Raw genomic sequence first — 16,302 nt, 5'->3', positions numbered from 1 at the left:
ATATATATATACATATATATACATATATATATATACATATACATATATATATATATATATATATATATATATATATATATATATATACATACATACATACATACATGGCTCCGTTGAGTGACATGCTGTGATGCTGTACTTGGCTTTTTCTTTTCTTTTTTTCCCCCTGGATAGTTTCCGGGAAGGCAACTGTGCTTGTAAGCGCAGGTGGACGGATTAGTTTCTCATCCATTCTCCAACATGTGGCTTGTGGAAGACTTGTCAAGTGGACTGTGAAAGACGCCAGTAGAGCGTTATTGTCAGGCGTGGACTTTGTACGAACAACAGCTGTGGCTGAGCCAGCAATTTTTGTCTCATGGTGGGGGCTTTACCAAGTGGGAATATCCCCGGTCATGCATCAAACAAAAGTTCAAGTCGGGGTCATGTTAATTTGTTAGCCTAAGGTGCACCCTAGTGGCTAAAAGAAACCCATATGTTTAATCAGACTATTAAGTGGGTGTGGATTTATGTTAAGGAGCCAATGAAATTAAATTGTGTTAATATGTTAAGCCCTAAAAATATTAAGGCTATAAAAACCAGTGCAGCTGTCTGCTCAATGGAGTTCTTGCTCCCTTCCTGCAGGATGCGTCTTGTGTTTTGAGTGTCTGTGGGTCAATACAACTGTCTACAGTGGACTCCCGGTCTACAGGACTTTGTCATTTTTGCAGTCTGTCAGACTTAGAAATGTTTCCAGTCTGTTGGACTTACTGAATATGGTCTTTTTGCAACTTGACTGTGGCTAGTTTCTCCAGGTTTGGGGTGCTGGACTCAGTCGGTTTGCAACTCGACCATGGCTAGTTTATTCAAGTGGAGCCTCCATAAAACATGGAACATCTGAATTATACGATCACGGCCGAGGGAATAAAAGAATCCTCTACTACAACGTCAGCCTGTTGGGACGGCAACGGCGACCACCCTGGGGACGATATCCCCGGGACTCTCCGCCTGCAGGCTGACACTCAGATAGTCTACAGAAATCAGTAATGTTCTGTGACTTATTTACCAATTCCATTCTTTGGTTACACAAGATATTAAGGCTCACTCCAAGGCTTGCATTTGAATGATTGAACAGTCATGTCAATGAATCGTTATTGTCACTGAAACACAGGATATGAATACGAAAGCTACTTTGTACTTTGTGTCTGCAAATTGACTGAGTTTACCATGCAGAGAATGTTTGCAGAGGCAGCCCCTAATGCAGCCATAGTATATATATATATATATTCCAGTTATATGATTATGTTCAGTAATCACTCATACACCACAATATGACCAAAAACATTCCAACCTTTGATAAACTAGCCAGAAATATTTCATAAGCGAGGGGTGAGTGGGAGGTGGTCTTAGAAAAATTTGCAATTAAAGGGATGTAACATCCATGGGAGACCAAAAGAGAGTTTCCAGCCATGTCTTAATAGATTGAGAAGTGATCTGCCAGCAGAGCAGCAACTTCATCGAAATGCCTGAAGTGTTTTTGCATAAGCCTATACTGGTTACTAAGTGTAACATTCCACATCAAAAGGACATTGACAGATGGCCTCATCAAAAGTTGGTGCAAATCTCCCACCTCAATGCAGAAATGTTTATTGGGACCAATGTTCCAAAAGCAATGGAAGAGGACGGCGTCAGCAGTGAGAATGATGCACCATATGCTGTTAAAACAATCCATGGATGGACCGTGAATGCACCACTGATGGAAGGCGACTGCAAGGCTCCAAGAAAGGATATGACAAGTGTCCTGTCACACCAGACGTCTGTGGCTAGACTTGATGAACTATGGAGTCATGAATTCAAGTATGGCTTTCCTAAAACTAGTCAATATGGACAACTGGAGATGTCAAGAGAGGACCTTCAGTTCATAGAAAGTGTGTCACAGTCCACCAGGACTGTTGATGGACATTACATTATCAGCTTATGACTAAAGCAAAACGGTCTTTTAATTCCCAATAAAACGCAGTAGGAGCAAGTTGAGGGAAAGTTGTATCATCGTCATCAGCAGCGACGATGATAACTCGTCATCTTCTTTGCCCAGCGCCGTCTTGCAGAGCTCCACCAGGTTGACGCTGGGAACCATCAGATGCCCCGTGTGTATGGACATGTACTCTGAGATATTGGAGAGCGGCCGTCTGGCAATGTCCACAAAGTGCGGTCACTTCTTCGAAAACAGAAGTCATTCAGACTGGTACTCCGCACCAATTCCGCTCCTCCTCTCTCACCTCTGTTTTATTCTTTGGTCACACCCTTCCTCTATTTCCCTCCGTTACAAACCTAGGGGTCAAGTTTGACCCTCACCTCTCCTTTGACAACCATGTCACCTCCATCTGCAAAACCTTCTTCTTCTAACTCCAGAACATTTCCAAGCTGCCCTCTTCCCTTTTCTCCCTGCTGCAGAGGAGCTTGTCCACGCCTTTGTTTCCTCCAGTCTGGACTATTGTATTGCACACCTCATCGGGATCTCTGGCAGGAGCTTACAGAAGCTTCAGTATGTTCAGAACAGTGCTGCCAGAGGCCTGATGAGGGTGTGGAAACACGAGCACATCACTCCCATCCTTCACACTCTGCACTGGCTCCCCTTTCACGCTCGTATAGAATACAAGATTCTTCTACATACCCACCACTGTCTGCACTGTGCGGCCTCACCTATCTTACCAAACTACTCACACCACACACCTTTTCCCGGACCTGGTCAGGCCAACAGCACCGTCTGGTCCCGCCCAGGACATGGCTCAAAACGATGGCCGTTAGGGCCTTTAAAGCTGCAGCCCCACGTCTGTGGAACGCCCTCCTGAACAACCTTAGGGCCCCTCAGACGTTTTCCAAACAGTATTTCGGTTCCAACAAATGTCAAAAGTTTGGGGGTGACGGTCGGCGAGACGATGGTCGGCCTGGCGAGTGGGGGCCAGCGAGACGACGATCGGACCCGGTGAGCGGCGGCCGGCGAGACAGCGAACAGACCCGGCTAGCGGCGACCAGCGGGTCGACAGTCGGGCCCGGTGAGCGGCGGCCAGTGAAACAGCGACCAGGCCTGGCAAGCGGCGGCCGGCGGGTCAACAGTCGGGACTGGCGAGCGGCAACTAGCGAGACAGCAACCAGACCCGGTTAGCGGCGACCGGCGGGTCGACGGTCAGGCCCAGTGAGCGGGGGCCAGTGAAACAGTGACCAGGGCCGGCAAACGGTGAAACGACGGTCAGGCCAGGTGAGCAGCAGCCAGATGATGGTCGGGCCCAGAGAGGGGCGGCTAGCGTAACAACGACCAGACCCGGCTAGCGGCGACCAGCGGGGCGAAGGTCGGGCCCGGTGAGCGGCGGCCAGCAACCAGGCCCAGCTAGCAGGCCTGAAGTAAAAGGAAAACGTACGGCTCAAATTCGGTTTCAGGAAATGGGACGGTACAACTTCATAATGTCCCCAAGATGCCAAATAGAACGGCCTCTGAAATAGCCAAAGCAGTTATATGGGGGCACTATAAGATTGGGGCCTGACTGAGCGTACTAGTGGGATATTGTTTGACACGATCACCACAGGCTGCAGCGACAAGACTTCCGTACAGCGGCAGCATTTGTGCAGAAAACAGCAGTCATTAATGACCATGGTGAGTGGGGTGCTGCCTTAATTTTGGAGTATAATCAGAAGCTTTCTCAGACTCCAAAAAGTACACAATTTTGAAGACAGTTTAATATGCAGCTTGACAGTCCAAAGGCATTTTAACAGTCAATCTTACAGTTTGGCAGACTGTTTAATAATTTAGATTTTAAGAATTTCATAGTCAAAATTTTAATCATTATATGTGACATTTACTTGTAGACAAAAAAACACACACACACTATGGGGGTCTTCTGGGCAAAACTTCAAGGTCATTAAGGCAGGGGTAAATATTGCCTGATTTGGATAAAAAAATCACCAGGAGATGTTTTTCAACTACTCCAACAAATTTACGGGGTTGGATCTTGGAATTTCCAACTTATAATTTTAAGGACCACCCTAGTATTGTCCAAGTTATTTGTTATACAACAGAATACTCTAGCCATGGCCGTGTGTGGTACCAGGCAGGATTGAATGATCTTAATGTTGTACTACATGCACATTTTGGGTAGCTACCCAATATTAGCTGGGATGGCGCTTTGGGGCAGCACTTTCTGCAGTGCTTACTGATGCTAAAGTTGTAGTCATTCTAGAGACTGTTTTTGTTGTACTGACAGGATACACATAATTCCTACTACTGCTGGTACAGGCAGGAACAACACTACACTTTTTTAAAAGCTCTGAAAAACGGATGCATTACAAAGCGACATGTAAACCTCTGTGAATGTGAGCTACAAAAAGCTGGAGTGGAAATAAGTAAGCTGGCTTTGTAATAACCAATGCGATAAAATGAAAAAAAGCAGAGCAAAGAACAGCCGGGGGCGGGGTGTTACGTAGGGGTCTCTCAAACACCGGTCATTTGTCTTCAGTCTGTCACATGCAGTGGACGTGGACAGTGTACTCATGTCTGACCGACAGCGATATGCAGCGGTACGGTCCATTTCCTGGTTTTATGCGAGGTGATAAGTTGTTGTCGCAAAAGTCATACAAATACAATAAACATAATAGTGTTAAAAATAATAAATAATAATTACAATTCCATATGTTCCAATGGAAGAATTTTTTTATGGTTAATGGTAAAGATTTTTACAAGCGCAAACATCCATCGCCGAGCCCATTGGAATGAGCTCGGTCTTCTTCACTCTCCAGCAGTCAGAGCGGAGTGTCGCCACTCCCCCAGCTCAACGGTGGTGAATCCCACCTCGGGGACGGCAGTTTTGGACGCCGGAGAGTAAGGAAGCAAGCCGTTGACTCGGAGAGGCGACAGGTGGCCAAATGAATGACACTACGCTAGCGGCATGCTTCGTGTGCCAGTCACAAAATCCTGATCGCAATATTTCATTCATGAGGCTGAGTTTTGAAGCAAAATGTTTGTACTTTATTATTTTTGGCTTGATAGAGGTTAGTTAGCAAGGAAGCCAAGGCCGGTCCTAAGTGATTTGCTGACCATGCAAATACAAAAAATATATATATAAAAAGTATACCTTTACTATATATTTGTTTACATTAAACCAGCACACAATTCTTATCTTGTATAAATTAACATGGTTATGTGAAACAATGATTTATGCAAATTTATTTGCAGGTATCTGGACTGGACTGGCTTGCTTTATTTTAAAACAAGCTAGCTTTGCCTCGCTTTGATGCACAGAGTAGTATGGATAGAATGGTGGAGTAAACAAGTTACAATCAATCTAAGAAGCTAACGCTATTTTCATGTTTGTTTTTATAGACAATGATGATTGACTGACATACATGCCGTCATGCCCGTTTTTCCTCCTCCTTTCGCGGCTTTCTTAATGCATCACCTGAGGGCTTGGACCTTTTCATTGTAAAACATTTTTTTATCTTTTTTTTTTGCCCTGCAATTTGGAACCCCCTCCACTAGATGGCGCCCTAGGCAATCCCCTAGTTCGCCTATGCCCAGGGCCTGCAGGAACACTAACTATACTGTATTCATGTGCAATTTTTGGTCGATATTTCTGCTACAGCAGATAAATTTGTCTGCTTGTAATATATTAATTTTGCGCATATATTAAAAATGTGATTTCTCAACTTCTGATTTGAGGGGGCAAGACATTTGAGTTATCATTGTATAATTCACCAGCAAGCATTGTGTGGAAAGATTTTAAATATGAAAGAAGTGATGTATATTGCAATGAAGATTGTGTGTTCAGTTTGGGCCAAAAGTCTGCAGAGAAGGCTTTTTCATGCTTACTTGGAGGACAATGATGCTCAACACACAGACTTAGTGCTTCACACAGATGTTCAGTGGCTAAGTAGAGGCAAATTTTTGGCCAGATTTTCAGAGCTGTAGCCTGATATCAAGGTCTTCCTGACCCATTCAAAGCATGTGGATTATCATGCAAAGTTAGAGGACCACCAGTGGCTGTTAGATTTATCATTCCTCACTGATCTGACTGGCGAGCTCAATGACTTGAATTTAGAGCTGCAGGGAAAGGATAAAGATGCACTCAACATGGTGAGTTCAGGGAACACGTTTAAAAAGCAAGCTACAGCTGATGTCAACCAGGCTGCAGCATGGCAACCTGCACAACTTCACTCACATGCAAGCAGAACTACAACGTCAAGGAAACGATGTGACACAACTTGATAGTGCACGTTATGAGGAACATCGAAGCATCTTGTCAGAGTTTGAGAGGCGTTTTACTGACTTTGCCTTAGTTGAACCTGTAGCCAGCTATATGCGTTTTCCATTTGCTAAAAATATTGATGTTTGCGACATTGCTGCCAACGTGAAATACATTTTTGACATGGAAATAAATCTCTGCTCTTGAGGATGAGATTCTGACCTTGCATAATGACATTGAGATGAAAGCCAGATCAACATTTGCTCAACCTGGAGAGAATGTCATCTTCTGGAAACTGCTGGTGGAGAAGTATCCCAATCTTAGATGTGCCTTGTCTTTTTGGATCAACTTATATGTGCAAGTCTGCATTCTCACACATGAAAATCATCAAGTCCAAGTACAGATCAGTAATGACTGAGCACCACCTTGTTGCCTGCCTACGCTTTGCAACCAGCACCTATACTCCTGATTACAAGAAGCTAGCTGCCTCCTCCCAGTGCCAGGTCTCCCACTAAGGTAGGAAGTGATTTCCTTCTTTTTTCTTTTTACTCAGCGATATACTTGTCTTATATCTGTTTTTTCCCCCTCCAGTTTCTTTCATATTAAGGTCAGTTATGGTTATTATTCATCAAGTTTGCCAAGTGTGTAATGCATGTGTGAGATGAGAAGAGCGCAATCTGATGTCTAGTGGTTTGTAAAACAACACGAAAAAGTGTTGTGATGTTAGTTACAGCAGGCTGGAAAATATGTGAGAGTTTGCGATGTTGACGTTGAAGTGGTAGATCTTGGGAGCTTGGCGACTTGAAAAGTAGATCTTGGGTCAAAAAAGGTTGGGCACCCCTGCTTTAGAGGGCCTTATCTTGTAGATTTGTGGTTGTTTGGTTCTCCATACTTTTTCAAGCCGCTATATTTAAATGTGTTTATTCTTAATTTATGAAGAAGAAGACATCTTACCACATGGCAGAGCAGTCAAAGTTGATTAAAAGCCATTTGTGTGGGTTCAAGTTGAAAGAATCTGCAAACTGTAACACAAGACACAGGTAACCAACCATCAGACTGCTATCTAAAAATTTAATATGATAAAATCAGGCATTGAGTTGTAACATCAAGTTGTAACCCAGGGTTTGACAAGACACATTTTTGTATCCATTTTACTTGCTGGGTGGCACACATGGGATTGTAGGCCAGCGGACAGGCAAGAGAATGGTGGGGATAGGGCTCACTTATATGTGGACATGGAGTGGACATGGAGAGAACACGCGACAACACAAATACACAGACACTGTATCTCAAGACAACTAAATGAAACAGCCACCCAGCTCCCCGACTGGAGGCAACAGAGCTCCTAGAATAGGTGGTGGCACACCTGAAACAAATTTGGCAATCAGGGCACAGATTGGTGGCCTGAGCTGGGCACGAAGGCCACCAATTAGGGAGTAGCTGTCTATCAGTTCTGCGATTGGCTGGCAACCAGTTCAGGGTGTACCCCGCCTACTGCCCGAAGCGTATTGTAATTTGATTTGTGAGGATTCATTTTATTTCAAAATTTGATGAGATGTCGTTTGTGTGATAGTCACAGGAAAAAGCATTTCAATCTGCTGTTTGTTTTCACCATATAAAGGAAGCATTTGCATTGTGTTGCATTGGGGACATATAAAAAATGCCCTGATGTTCGGGTATGTCAATAGAAGTTTTTAAATAAACATTACACACACATAATAATAATTAATAATACCCCACAGCTAGTTTTAATAACAGCCTATTAGGGCAACATGACTGCAAGACTTGTAGTATAGAAGTAACTTACAGTTATGGTTTGTACAAAACAATAGCTAATAATTTAGCTAATAATAGCTTCATGCCTGCTGATTCAGTACAAACTACTTCAAAAAAAGATTTTTCAATACAATTAACCTTAAGGAGCAAATCAATATTAAAATGGGATCTTTAAAAAGTGCTAAACTCTAGTTAACATGACTCTCTCTGGCCTTGACTCTGAGTCTGACCTTTCATCTTTATGAGTCTTTGATTTCATCCAAAAGAGCAGAAAGATGCTTCCCTTGACTGCTTGCTGTAGCTCCTTTTCTTTTCCCCTTATTCAGCCTCTCCTTTCTAGGCAATATGCTACAATTACTAAATAAATAGACCAATTGTAACCAAACAGACCAATGGCATGAGAATGAATAAGACTGACTGTTGTCATTACAAGAAGGCAAAAGGGTATTTTTCACAGGCAAATGACAATTCCAAACATCCGGGCATTTCTGATATTTCCACAATGCAACTCAATGCAAATGCTTTGATCACCAATGACGTATTGGATTGTTTTTGCCTGTGACTACTAGCATAATACAATCCATACACAAACAACAGTTCATCAATGTGAACTGTGGTTTGTTGAAGTCAAAATAATCCCCACAAATCAAATTACAATGATCCAAAGTCCAATGCTTTTCAATGCACGGATCAGAGCTTCCTTTCACCGTCAGTCTTACTATGTGGTGGTTATCACGTTATGTATTATTTAATTAACATATAGCATTTTAAACTAGGTGGCTAATATCGGCTAATTTATGCTCAGTTGTTTGTGCTGTATGAGACTGGATTTATAAACACAGTCACCTGCCTGGGTGGAGCAGCAGGGGAAGTAGATGCATGTGTGTGTCTGTCCCACACCGCGACTGTGGGTAATAAGCGTTCACGCGACAAAGGAAGCAAGCAAGTGAGAGAGCTAGGTCGGGTGCGTGCGCGCAGGGGACGCATATTGTTTTTTTCCCCACACATGATTAATCTAAATGATTGTGTCAACATTGACCTGTCCTCAGTAAAGTGTTTAAAAAAATACAAGAAATAAAAATAACTTTCCAAAGAACACTTTAAAAAAAATTTTTTTTTGAAGAGAGAGCAGAGGGGGAAGGTTGTGAGCACCATTAGGGGTCTACCTGTGCACGCCAGTGTACACACGCCTCACACGTACAATAGTTGGCATGCTCGTGATCAGTGTTCAGCTCCCCTTGTCTTAGCGCCTGATATCGCTTTTACAGTCATTGGCAAACAAAAGCGCCACATTATTGCAATATTGTCCGTGTCCGCGCTGTGTTGGTATCGCATGAGTAGCCTACTCAATATGCTTTCATTCTTACATCCTGCACACATTCCACATTTGAGAAATAATTTAACGCACATTCACAAATATTGTTTTTCTTTGCCAATAAGGCTGTGAAAAGGGTATACATTTTTTGGCAAATGGTCTTAAATAGGTCTGGAAAATTCTTACATTTAACTTGAAGAAACCTGTAGGAACACTGAATTAATCAAAGGCAGTCATCTCCCACAATAGAATCGAAACATTAACATTATACACCACACTAGTTAAATATCCTCATTACAAGTTAACTTTACAAGCTTTGGTTTCAAATTGTGCATTTTTCTTTTAAAATGCATAAATCAAAATTAAATAAATTAACCCCGATTTTAAAAAAGTAATTTAAAAATAACTTAAACTTGAGTAACTCTTTACACAGACAGTGTAATATTGTAAGCAAACTTATTACTTTCAAATGCAAGTAATTAGTAATATGAAATATATAGGGTTGTCAGTTTAACACGTTAATTAGATTAATTAATTATGCTGCAAATTAATGTGTTAAAAAAACAACACAACTGATCGTGAGTGGCAAGTCGATGAGCAAGCATTTGAAATCTGGCCCATTGAGGGACCCGTAGGCTGCAGTGGCGCGCCACTACGAGCAGAGTGATAGCATGGCGCGGTACAGGAGAGCGAGGCAAACTTACTTGGACCTTTAAACTAGATCTCTCAGTCAATTTGACGACTATTCATTTCAATATACATCTTTCACGTAGGGTTGCGTCGCTGGGCTTCCGTAGCAACTGCAACTCCCATTCAGCACGGAGGCTTTGGCTTTGGATGCAAGCTAGATCACCATGGCGGAAAAAAAAAAAAAAAAAAAAACAATACTACATTGGAGACTTCACAGCTAAATTCTGAGATGAAGCTGACAGGGAGTCTGATGAATCACGGTGAGTGATCTCTGGATCATTCTGGATTTTCAGACAGCAAGTCCGAACAAGACCAGCCCACTCCCAGCTAAAAGGAGCTGTACCCGTTTCACTGGAAGTTGCGACGCAGTTCAAGGTATAGTAAAAGCTTATGGTAAAAAAAATAGTCATGATGTTTTTGGCAGTACAAGCCTGATAATCGAAATCAATAAAGCTCCACCACCCGTCTGCCTCAGAAAAGCAAGAAAGGGGATTTATTAGCTACTCTAAACAGTGAGTAATAACCATATTAGGCTCAAAATGCCGGCTCTGTGAGATCTAGTTGTTTTAAAATGATGGTAGTGCTAGTGGTTAAATGGCAAATTTATTTATAAAAACAACAAAGTTGTCTGTTGTCAGTTTATTTAAAAAAAAAGACAGGAATTTTAACAAGAAAGCAGTGATTTGTACCTTTGGTAAAAAAAGTTTTTTTTTACCAATATATTGCAATATATTCAAATTTATTATTTCTCAATACATATGAGAGTATATTATATGTTGTAAATATATGGAATTTTATATTAGTGATAATATATTACACTAGATATATATTCATGTAATATATTGTTATATATTGCAAAATATCCCAAAAATTGCAGCTTTCCATATATCACAATATATTTAGCACAATATATAATATATGTGTTTATTTATTCCAAAATATATTCAATTACATATTTTTAAGCATCCATAGTTATGTAGTGTAATTTATATAGGAAAATCCATCCATCCATCCATTTTTTTGACACGCTTCCGGAAACAACTTCCAAATAAAATGCATACAAGGCATTGATCTACATGTACTACTTGGTAAGGTAAGGTTTATTTTGAAATTGGGTTTCTCACAGCGTTAGCCTTGTGTACGTCATGCATACTTGACTACGACTTTCTCAGCGGGTATCCGAGGCAGAAATGACAAGGACTCGTTTCATCCTTAGTATTAATAATTGTTTTTTACGATTATACCAATTTTGTAATAGTGGACGGTAATAATCAAAATCTTAATTTAATTTCGATTAATTGCCCTACCCCCTTCACTCCCGACTGTTTTACTGGATTTTTTGTGATTTTGCAAGGCCCACAGAATATAGTGTCTTATCGGCCTATATCTTTTTGTTGCCTATCTTTTTTAATATCCTCCCCCTACCACACAAATGCAATAAGAGCTGCAATAAGAAGGAAACAATGTGCGAGACAGTTGCCATGCCTCCTGATGCTTGCTAGTCCATTACTCAAACAACCAACCATTATATCTACATGTTTCTCTCTCTCTCTTTCACCTCTCACACTGTATGTACGCTTTCTAAAACATATTACACTAAACAGCTATTATGCAGTATTTGTCCATGGCAGCTGCTCCTTTTTAAAAAGTCCCTCTGTTGTTTGAACATGTGTGTCTAACAAAGAGTGATATATAAAGGTCTAATGCCGCCCCAGGAAATTACTCCGGCCTTATCTCTGCGTCTGCACAGCTGGGGGAGAAGCAGAAGCCTCGACGGATTTAAAAAGCAAGCACAGTTGCCGATTGTTACTCTCTCTGATGTTCCTCCTATTTGACATTAACATCAGGGAGCGTCAAACAAGAACAAAGCAACAGGATATAGCCAGCATGCAATCAAATGTTTGCGTTCACTGACGTGATGATGATGAGTTTCACACACATATTGACATCAACAGGTGGTTGTTTAATGCCTCAATAATATTGCACAGGGGAGCATGCTTCTGTTTCCTGATTTAAATGGTTTAGAGCAAGAGTTTGACAATATCTTTTTTTGCCACCAACCACTGTGGCTAGTGGTTTCACAGAGTTAGTAAACACTTGGCATTTTCACCAGTCATACATTTTTTGTTGTATTATGCGCAGCCAGCTTTCACACTCAGTAAAACAGGTTGAAGTACAACAAAAAGCGCCAACAATTACCAATCACAATGTTTTAAACTAAACAAAAGACAGATATCGATACTGACTTGGTATCAACAATATCGATATTTGGATCGATCCACTCACCACTAGTATATAGCATACATTTGATTTATTTTTCCACATACCTCTATGCCATTCAACAAAGGCCGAAATTCAGGACAGATAAATGCACTCCCAGCATAGGCAGCATCAACATGCATCCACATGTTTTCCTCATTACCTGTAGGGGCCAACAAACAACAATGTTATTGATCATGTGCTTCCATTGTGTTTTGTTATACTGCATTAATAACACAGGATTTTGTATTAACTATACTTGTACAATCAGATCGGACTAAAAATGGTATGAAACGACAAACATGCCTTTCAAATTCAGTACAATATAAAGTAATAGTGCATAAACCTGTCAAATCAATACTTCTCTGACAGAAACATACAATTCTTGCAATGGACATCTTTAACTTCTAAAAATGTACTAAATGTGTTGCATTTTACAAAAGTAAGTGTAATTACTTCCAAGGTAACTTACAGACAGGCCCCAGCTCAGAAATATGATCAAATGCACATGATGCAGTGGTGCCAAGCGTTGCGCAGAACTAAAAGACAAAAAATAAAAATGAAATTAAATGACAATGTTATCATTGTCATTTCACACATTGGATTCATATTTTTTTTCTACACAATCCTAATAAATACACAAGCTGCTGAATGACACTGATTATTTGCGGACTAGATTATGGTAAATGGTAAATGGACTGGTTTTTATACAGCGTTTTTATCTACACCATATGGTGTTCAAAGCGTTTTATAATGCCTCACATTTACCCATTCACACACACATTCACAGGACGACTGCTGCCATGCAAGGCGCTGCCAGAACCACTGGGAGAAAATTGGAGTTCAGTGTCTTGCTAAAGGACACTTCGACATGATCACCAGGGGTGAGCATCGAACCCACAACCTCACGGATGAGAGATGACCACTCTACCACTGAGTTAACACACTTTGAAACATTATGTTATTAATGTTACCATTGGAAAGACAACTTTGGGTGCATGATTCTGGAAAGCCCTTTGAGCATTTCTTTGATATCCTTGATTTTTTATTTAAATTCCGAAAAATAGTGTGCTCTTTCATCCAATTTATTTAAAGGTCAAAATCACCATGGCACATGGTCCCAATACACTTTATAACATAGGTCTCAAACTCTGATGCTCAAGGGCTGCATTCCTGCATGCTTTAGAGCAGGGGTGCCCAAGTTCTGTCGTCGAGAGCCCCTATCTAGCCTGTTTTCCATGTTGATTCATGATCAGGAGCAGGCTTCTACAAAGCTTGGTGATGAGCTGCTCATTAGATTCAGCTGTGTGAAGGAGGGAGACATGGAAAACAGGCTGGATAGGGGCTCTCGAGGACTGGACTTGATCACCTCTGCTTTAGAGGTTTCCCTCCTCCAACACACCTGATTCAAATGATCAGGATCATTATCAGGCTCCCGCAGAGCTTGCTGATGAGCTGATCATTTACATCAGGAGTGTTGGAGGAAGGAATCCTGAAAATCAGTGGTTCCTAATGTTAGATTATTAAAATTGTTTTTCAGTTTCAATTTATATTTTAACCGTTTTGGATATTAGTTATAAAGATATAAATATAAGACAACAGTTAATTCATATGTTAAGCCAATCTATAGTCCTTTGTTCTCTTGCCTGGGAAAGAGAAAAGTAACAGGTTTCTTTTCTATATTATCTAAAGGGAGTATAGTTGGTACCAGTCTCTGTCCGGTCGAAGAGAGTCCAAGGACAGGCTGATTTACTATTGTTCAAGTCTAATCTGATTTGTACCCATGGGAACTTGCTCATGGGAGGGGAGAGGGAACTTTTTGTATTCACTGACTTTCAATAAATATCTGTGTGGAGAGGGAGGAGAGACACACTTTTGAACGGGACACTGTTTGAGTGACTTCATTCGTGTGATCAGAAGCTTCTGAATAATTATACCTTTGCAAAGGGACTTCTTCACCAGAATCTCACCATTCAATAAATTGAACACGCAAAGAGTACAATAATAATATTGGATACTCTATCAAATGGTGACCTCCGACGCTGAATTCTAACGAATGGTGACGCAAATATTTTGACGATTTGCGAGCTGCGGCGTTCCCGGACGGGCGGAACTTCTAGGCCTAAATAAATTATTACGGTAAGTGGAGACTTTTATCCACGTAGGGAAGTTCTGTCTGTTTGGGACCGCTGCAACTGGTTTTCGTCTTCTAAATTGTCTAAATTTTTACATGAGGTCTGTGTGAACAAGTTGTAGTTTGATGTCGTTCTATTGAGAGTTGGGATTTTTCCTACGACATTGAACTGTACACGTACGTGGGGTGGTGCATTTAAAGTGACGTAAGTGCAGACCTAGGAAGCGCATTTTTGAGACAGGAAGAAGTAGCGGCTTGATTTTTGTTGTTGTTTTGTTTTCGTCTCGCTACGAAGAATCCTTAGGCTATGATATATATTGAATAAAAGGGTTGCCGGATGACGTGAGAAGTCTTTCTTCCACTAAGGATTCCGAAGGTCATAGCAGCGCACTGCTTTTTTGCAGTTTGGCCGGGTCCGGACCGCTGGATAAGTACTCATGATACTTATTTGAAAACGTCCATTTACACGTAATAAGTTATTTTGAAATTGCGCCTGTTTGAAATTGAACAGTATTGTGGGGTCCAGGTTGATTATAGCGATAATTGGATTTGTATCGCTATATTTTCAATCGAGAGATTACGTGGTTTTTTATTTTATTTTTGGCGCTTCTACTTTTGTAGTTCTGAGGTCAGGATTAACGTATGAATTACTTTTGTTCTACGGTTTAATTCGAGAGCGCGTGACAGTTATTTTGAAAATAAGCGCCTTGCAAAAATTTTGCAATATATTGAGGACAGTTTAGCTCAGCGGGATTGGATGGAACCGCTGTGTATAAGCGAGAGGTCACGTGATTCTTATGTGTGTATGTTTTGTGGCCATATGTGTTATTCCTGTAAAATTGTTTAAACGTTGTCGAAATTGTTTAAACGTTGTCGGATAAATTTACGTCACTGTATTGATAAATATTAATACTACTTGCGTAGAATATAAACCGAAAGTGGTAAAAAAAACTACAAATGGAGGGCGATTTCGAACGTGACACTGTATGGTTTGTCCTGAATGTGCTTCCGGTTCATAGTCGGAACTTGTGCTTGGAGTCGTAGCCATGCGGAAAATAAATAAAAAAACGTCGATGAAAAATGAAAAAATAACCTATTGATCGATTGAATGAAAGGCTGTCGCTGGACAAAATGGTACGAGGGACTTTTGTATTTTCTTTGATAGATGCTGGTAATGATACAGTATCTGATTTTGATGCTAAAATAACTTCCCCTCCGAAATAAGCTGAGCCGTTCACGGGTGTTTTGTTTAAAGTTATTAACCCGTTTACTGAATTACCGTATAAAACTGCGGTTTAAATGCCACAAGATTTGCAGATAACGAATTGATAGAATACAACCGTTTATTATTTTATAATGAATAAAGAGTGTGTGCGTATGTACTTGAGTGTGTGACCTAGCTTCTAAAGGTGGGGGACCTAGTGAGTGAGAAATGTGCGTATGGTGATTTTGTTTGTTTTCCTTCAATATCTTTAACTAAGTTTGGTGTTGTTTTTGTGTGAGATGAGACTGGTGTGATAATGGCGTTTGTTTTTCGAATGGGAATGTGGTAAAATAGGTTTTGCGATGTATAATGCTGAGATCCCCCCCCCCCCCCTGTTTCTAGGTTAGACGAAAAAAGGGGGGCTGTGGGTTAGAGTATAATGTGTCCTCGTAATGGGACTTTTTCTCTTTTCTAGGTAAGAGAGGAATGATAAACAATAAAAAATAAGTAATAGTATTTGAAAGATATTGTTGAGTTTTTGTAGAAGAATATTAAATTATTAATAATTATACCTTTGCAAAGGGACTTCTTCACCAGAATCTCACCATTCAATAAATTGAACACGCAAAGAGTACAATAATAATATTGGATACTCTATCACTAACCATCAGGCCAAGGCCCAAGCACCATCTAGTGGGCCGCAAATAAATTTCAG

The 16,302-nt window shown here is 40.8% G+C and overlaps 1 protein-coding gene across 2 annotated transcripts in view; it reads right to left on the bottom strand.

Moving 5' to 3' along the window:
- Window positions 1-7,084: 7,084 nt before the first annotated feature.
- Window positions 7,085-16,302, bottom strand: part of LOC147171780 (aromatic-L-amino-acid decarboxylase-like) — a 40,083-nt gene continuing 30,865 nt past the window's right edge. For both annotated transcript variants that reach the window (XM_086079579.1, XM_086079580.1), the window contains 3 exons: window positions 12,722-12,788; window positions 12,318-12,412; window positions 7,085-7,231 (listed from right to left, as the gene is read on the bottom strand). In XM_086079579.1, coding sequence (XP_085935705.1) covers window positions 7,160-7,231; window positions 12,318-12,412; window positions 12,722-12,788 — 234 coding nt within the window. In that variant the 3' untranslated portion in view covers window positions 7,085-7,159. The remainder of the gene's footprint in view (window positions 7,232-12,317; window positions 12,413-12,721; window positions 12,789-16,302) is intronic.

The sequence above is a fragment of the Leptonotus elevatus genome, chromosome 6, assembly GCF_054856555.1.
Source record: "Leptonotus elevatus isolate MCC_2025b chromosome 6, RoL_Lele_1.0, whole genome shotgun sequence".
In the NCBI taxonomy this organism is placed as follows: Eukaryota; Metazoa; Chordata; class Actinopteri; order Syngnathiformes; family Syngnathidae; genus Leptonotus; species Leptonotus elevatus.
This window is presented reverse-complemented; position numbering and strand designations above follow the sequence as displayed.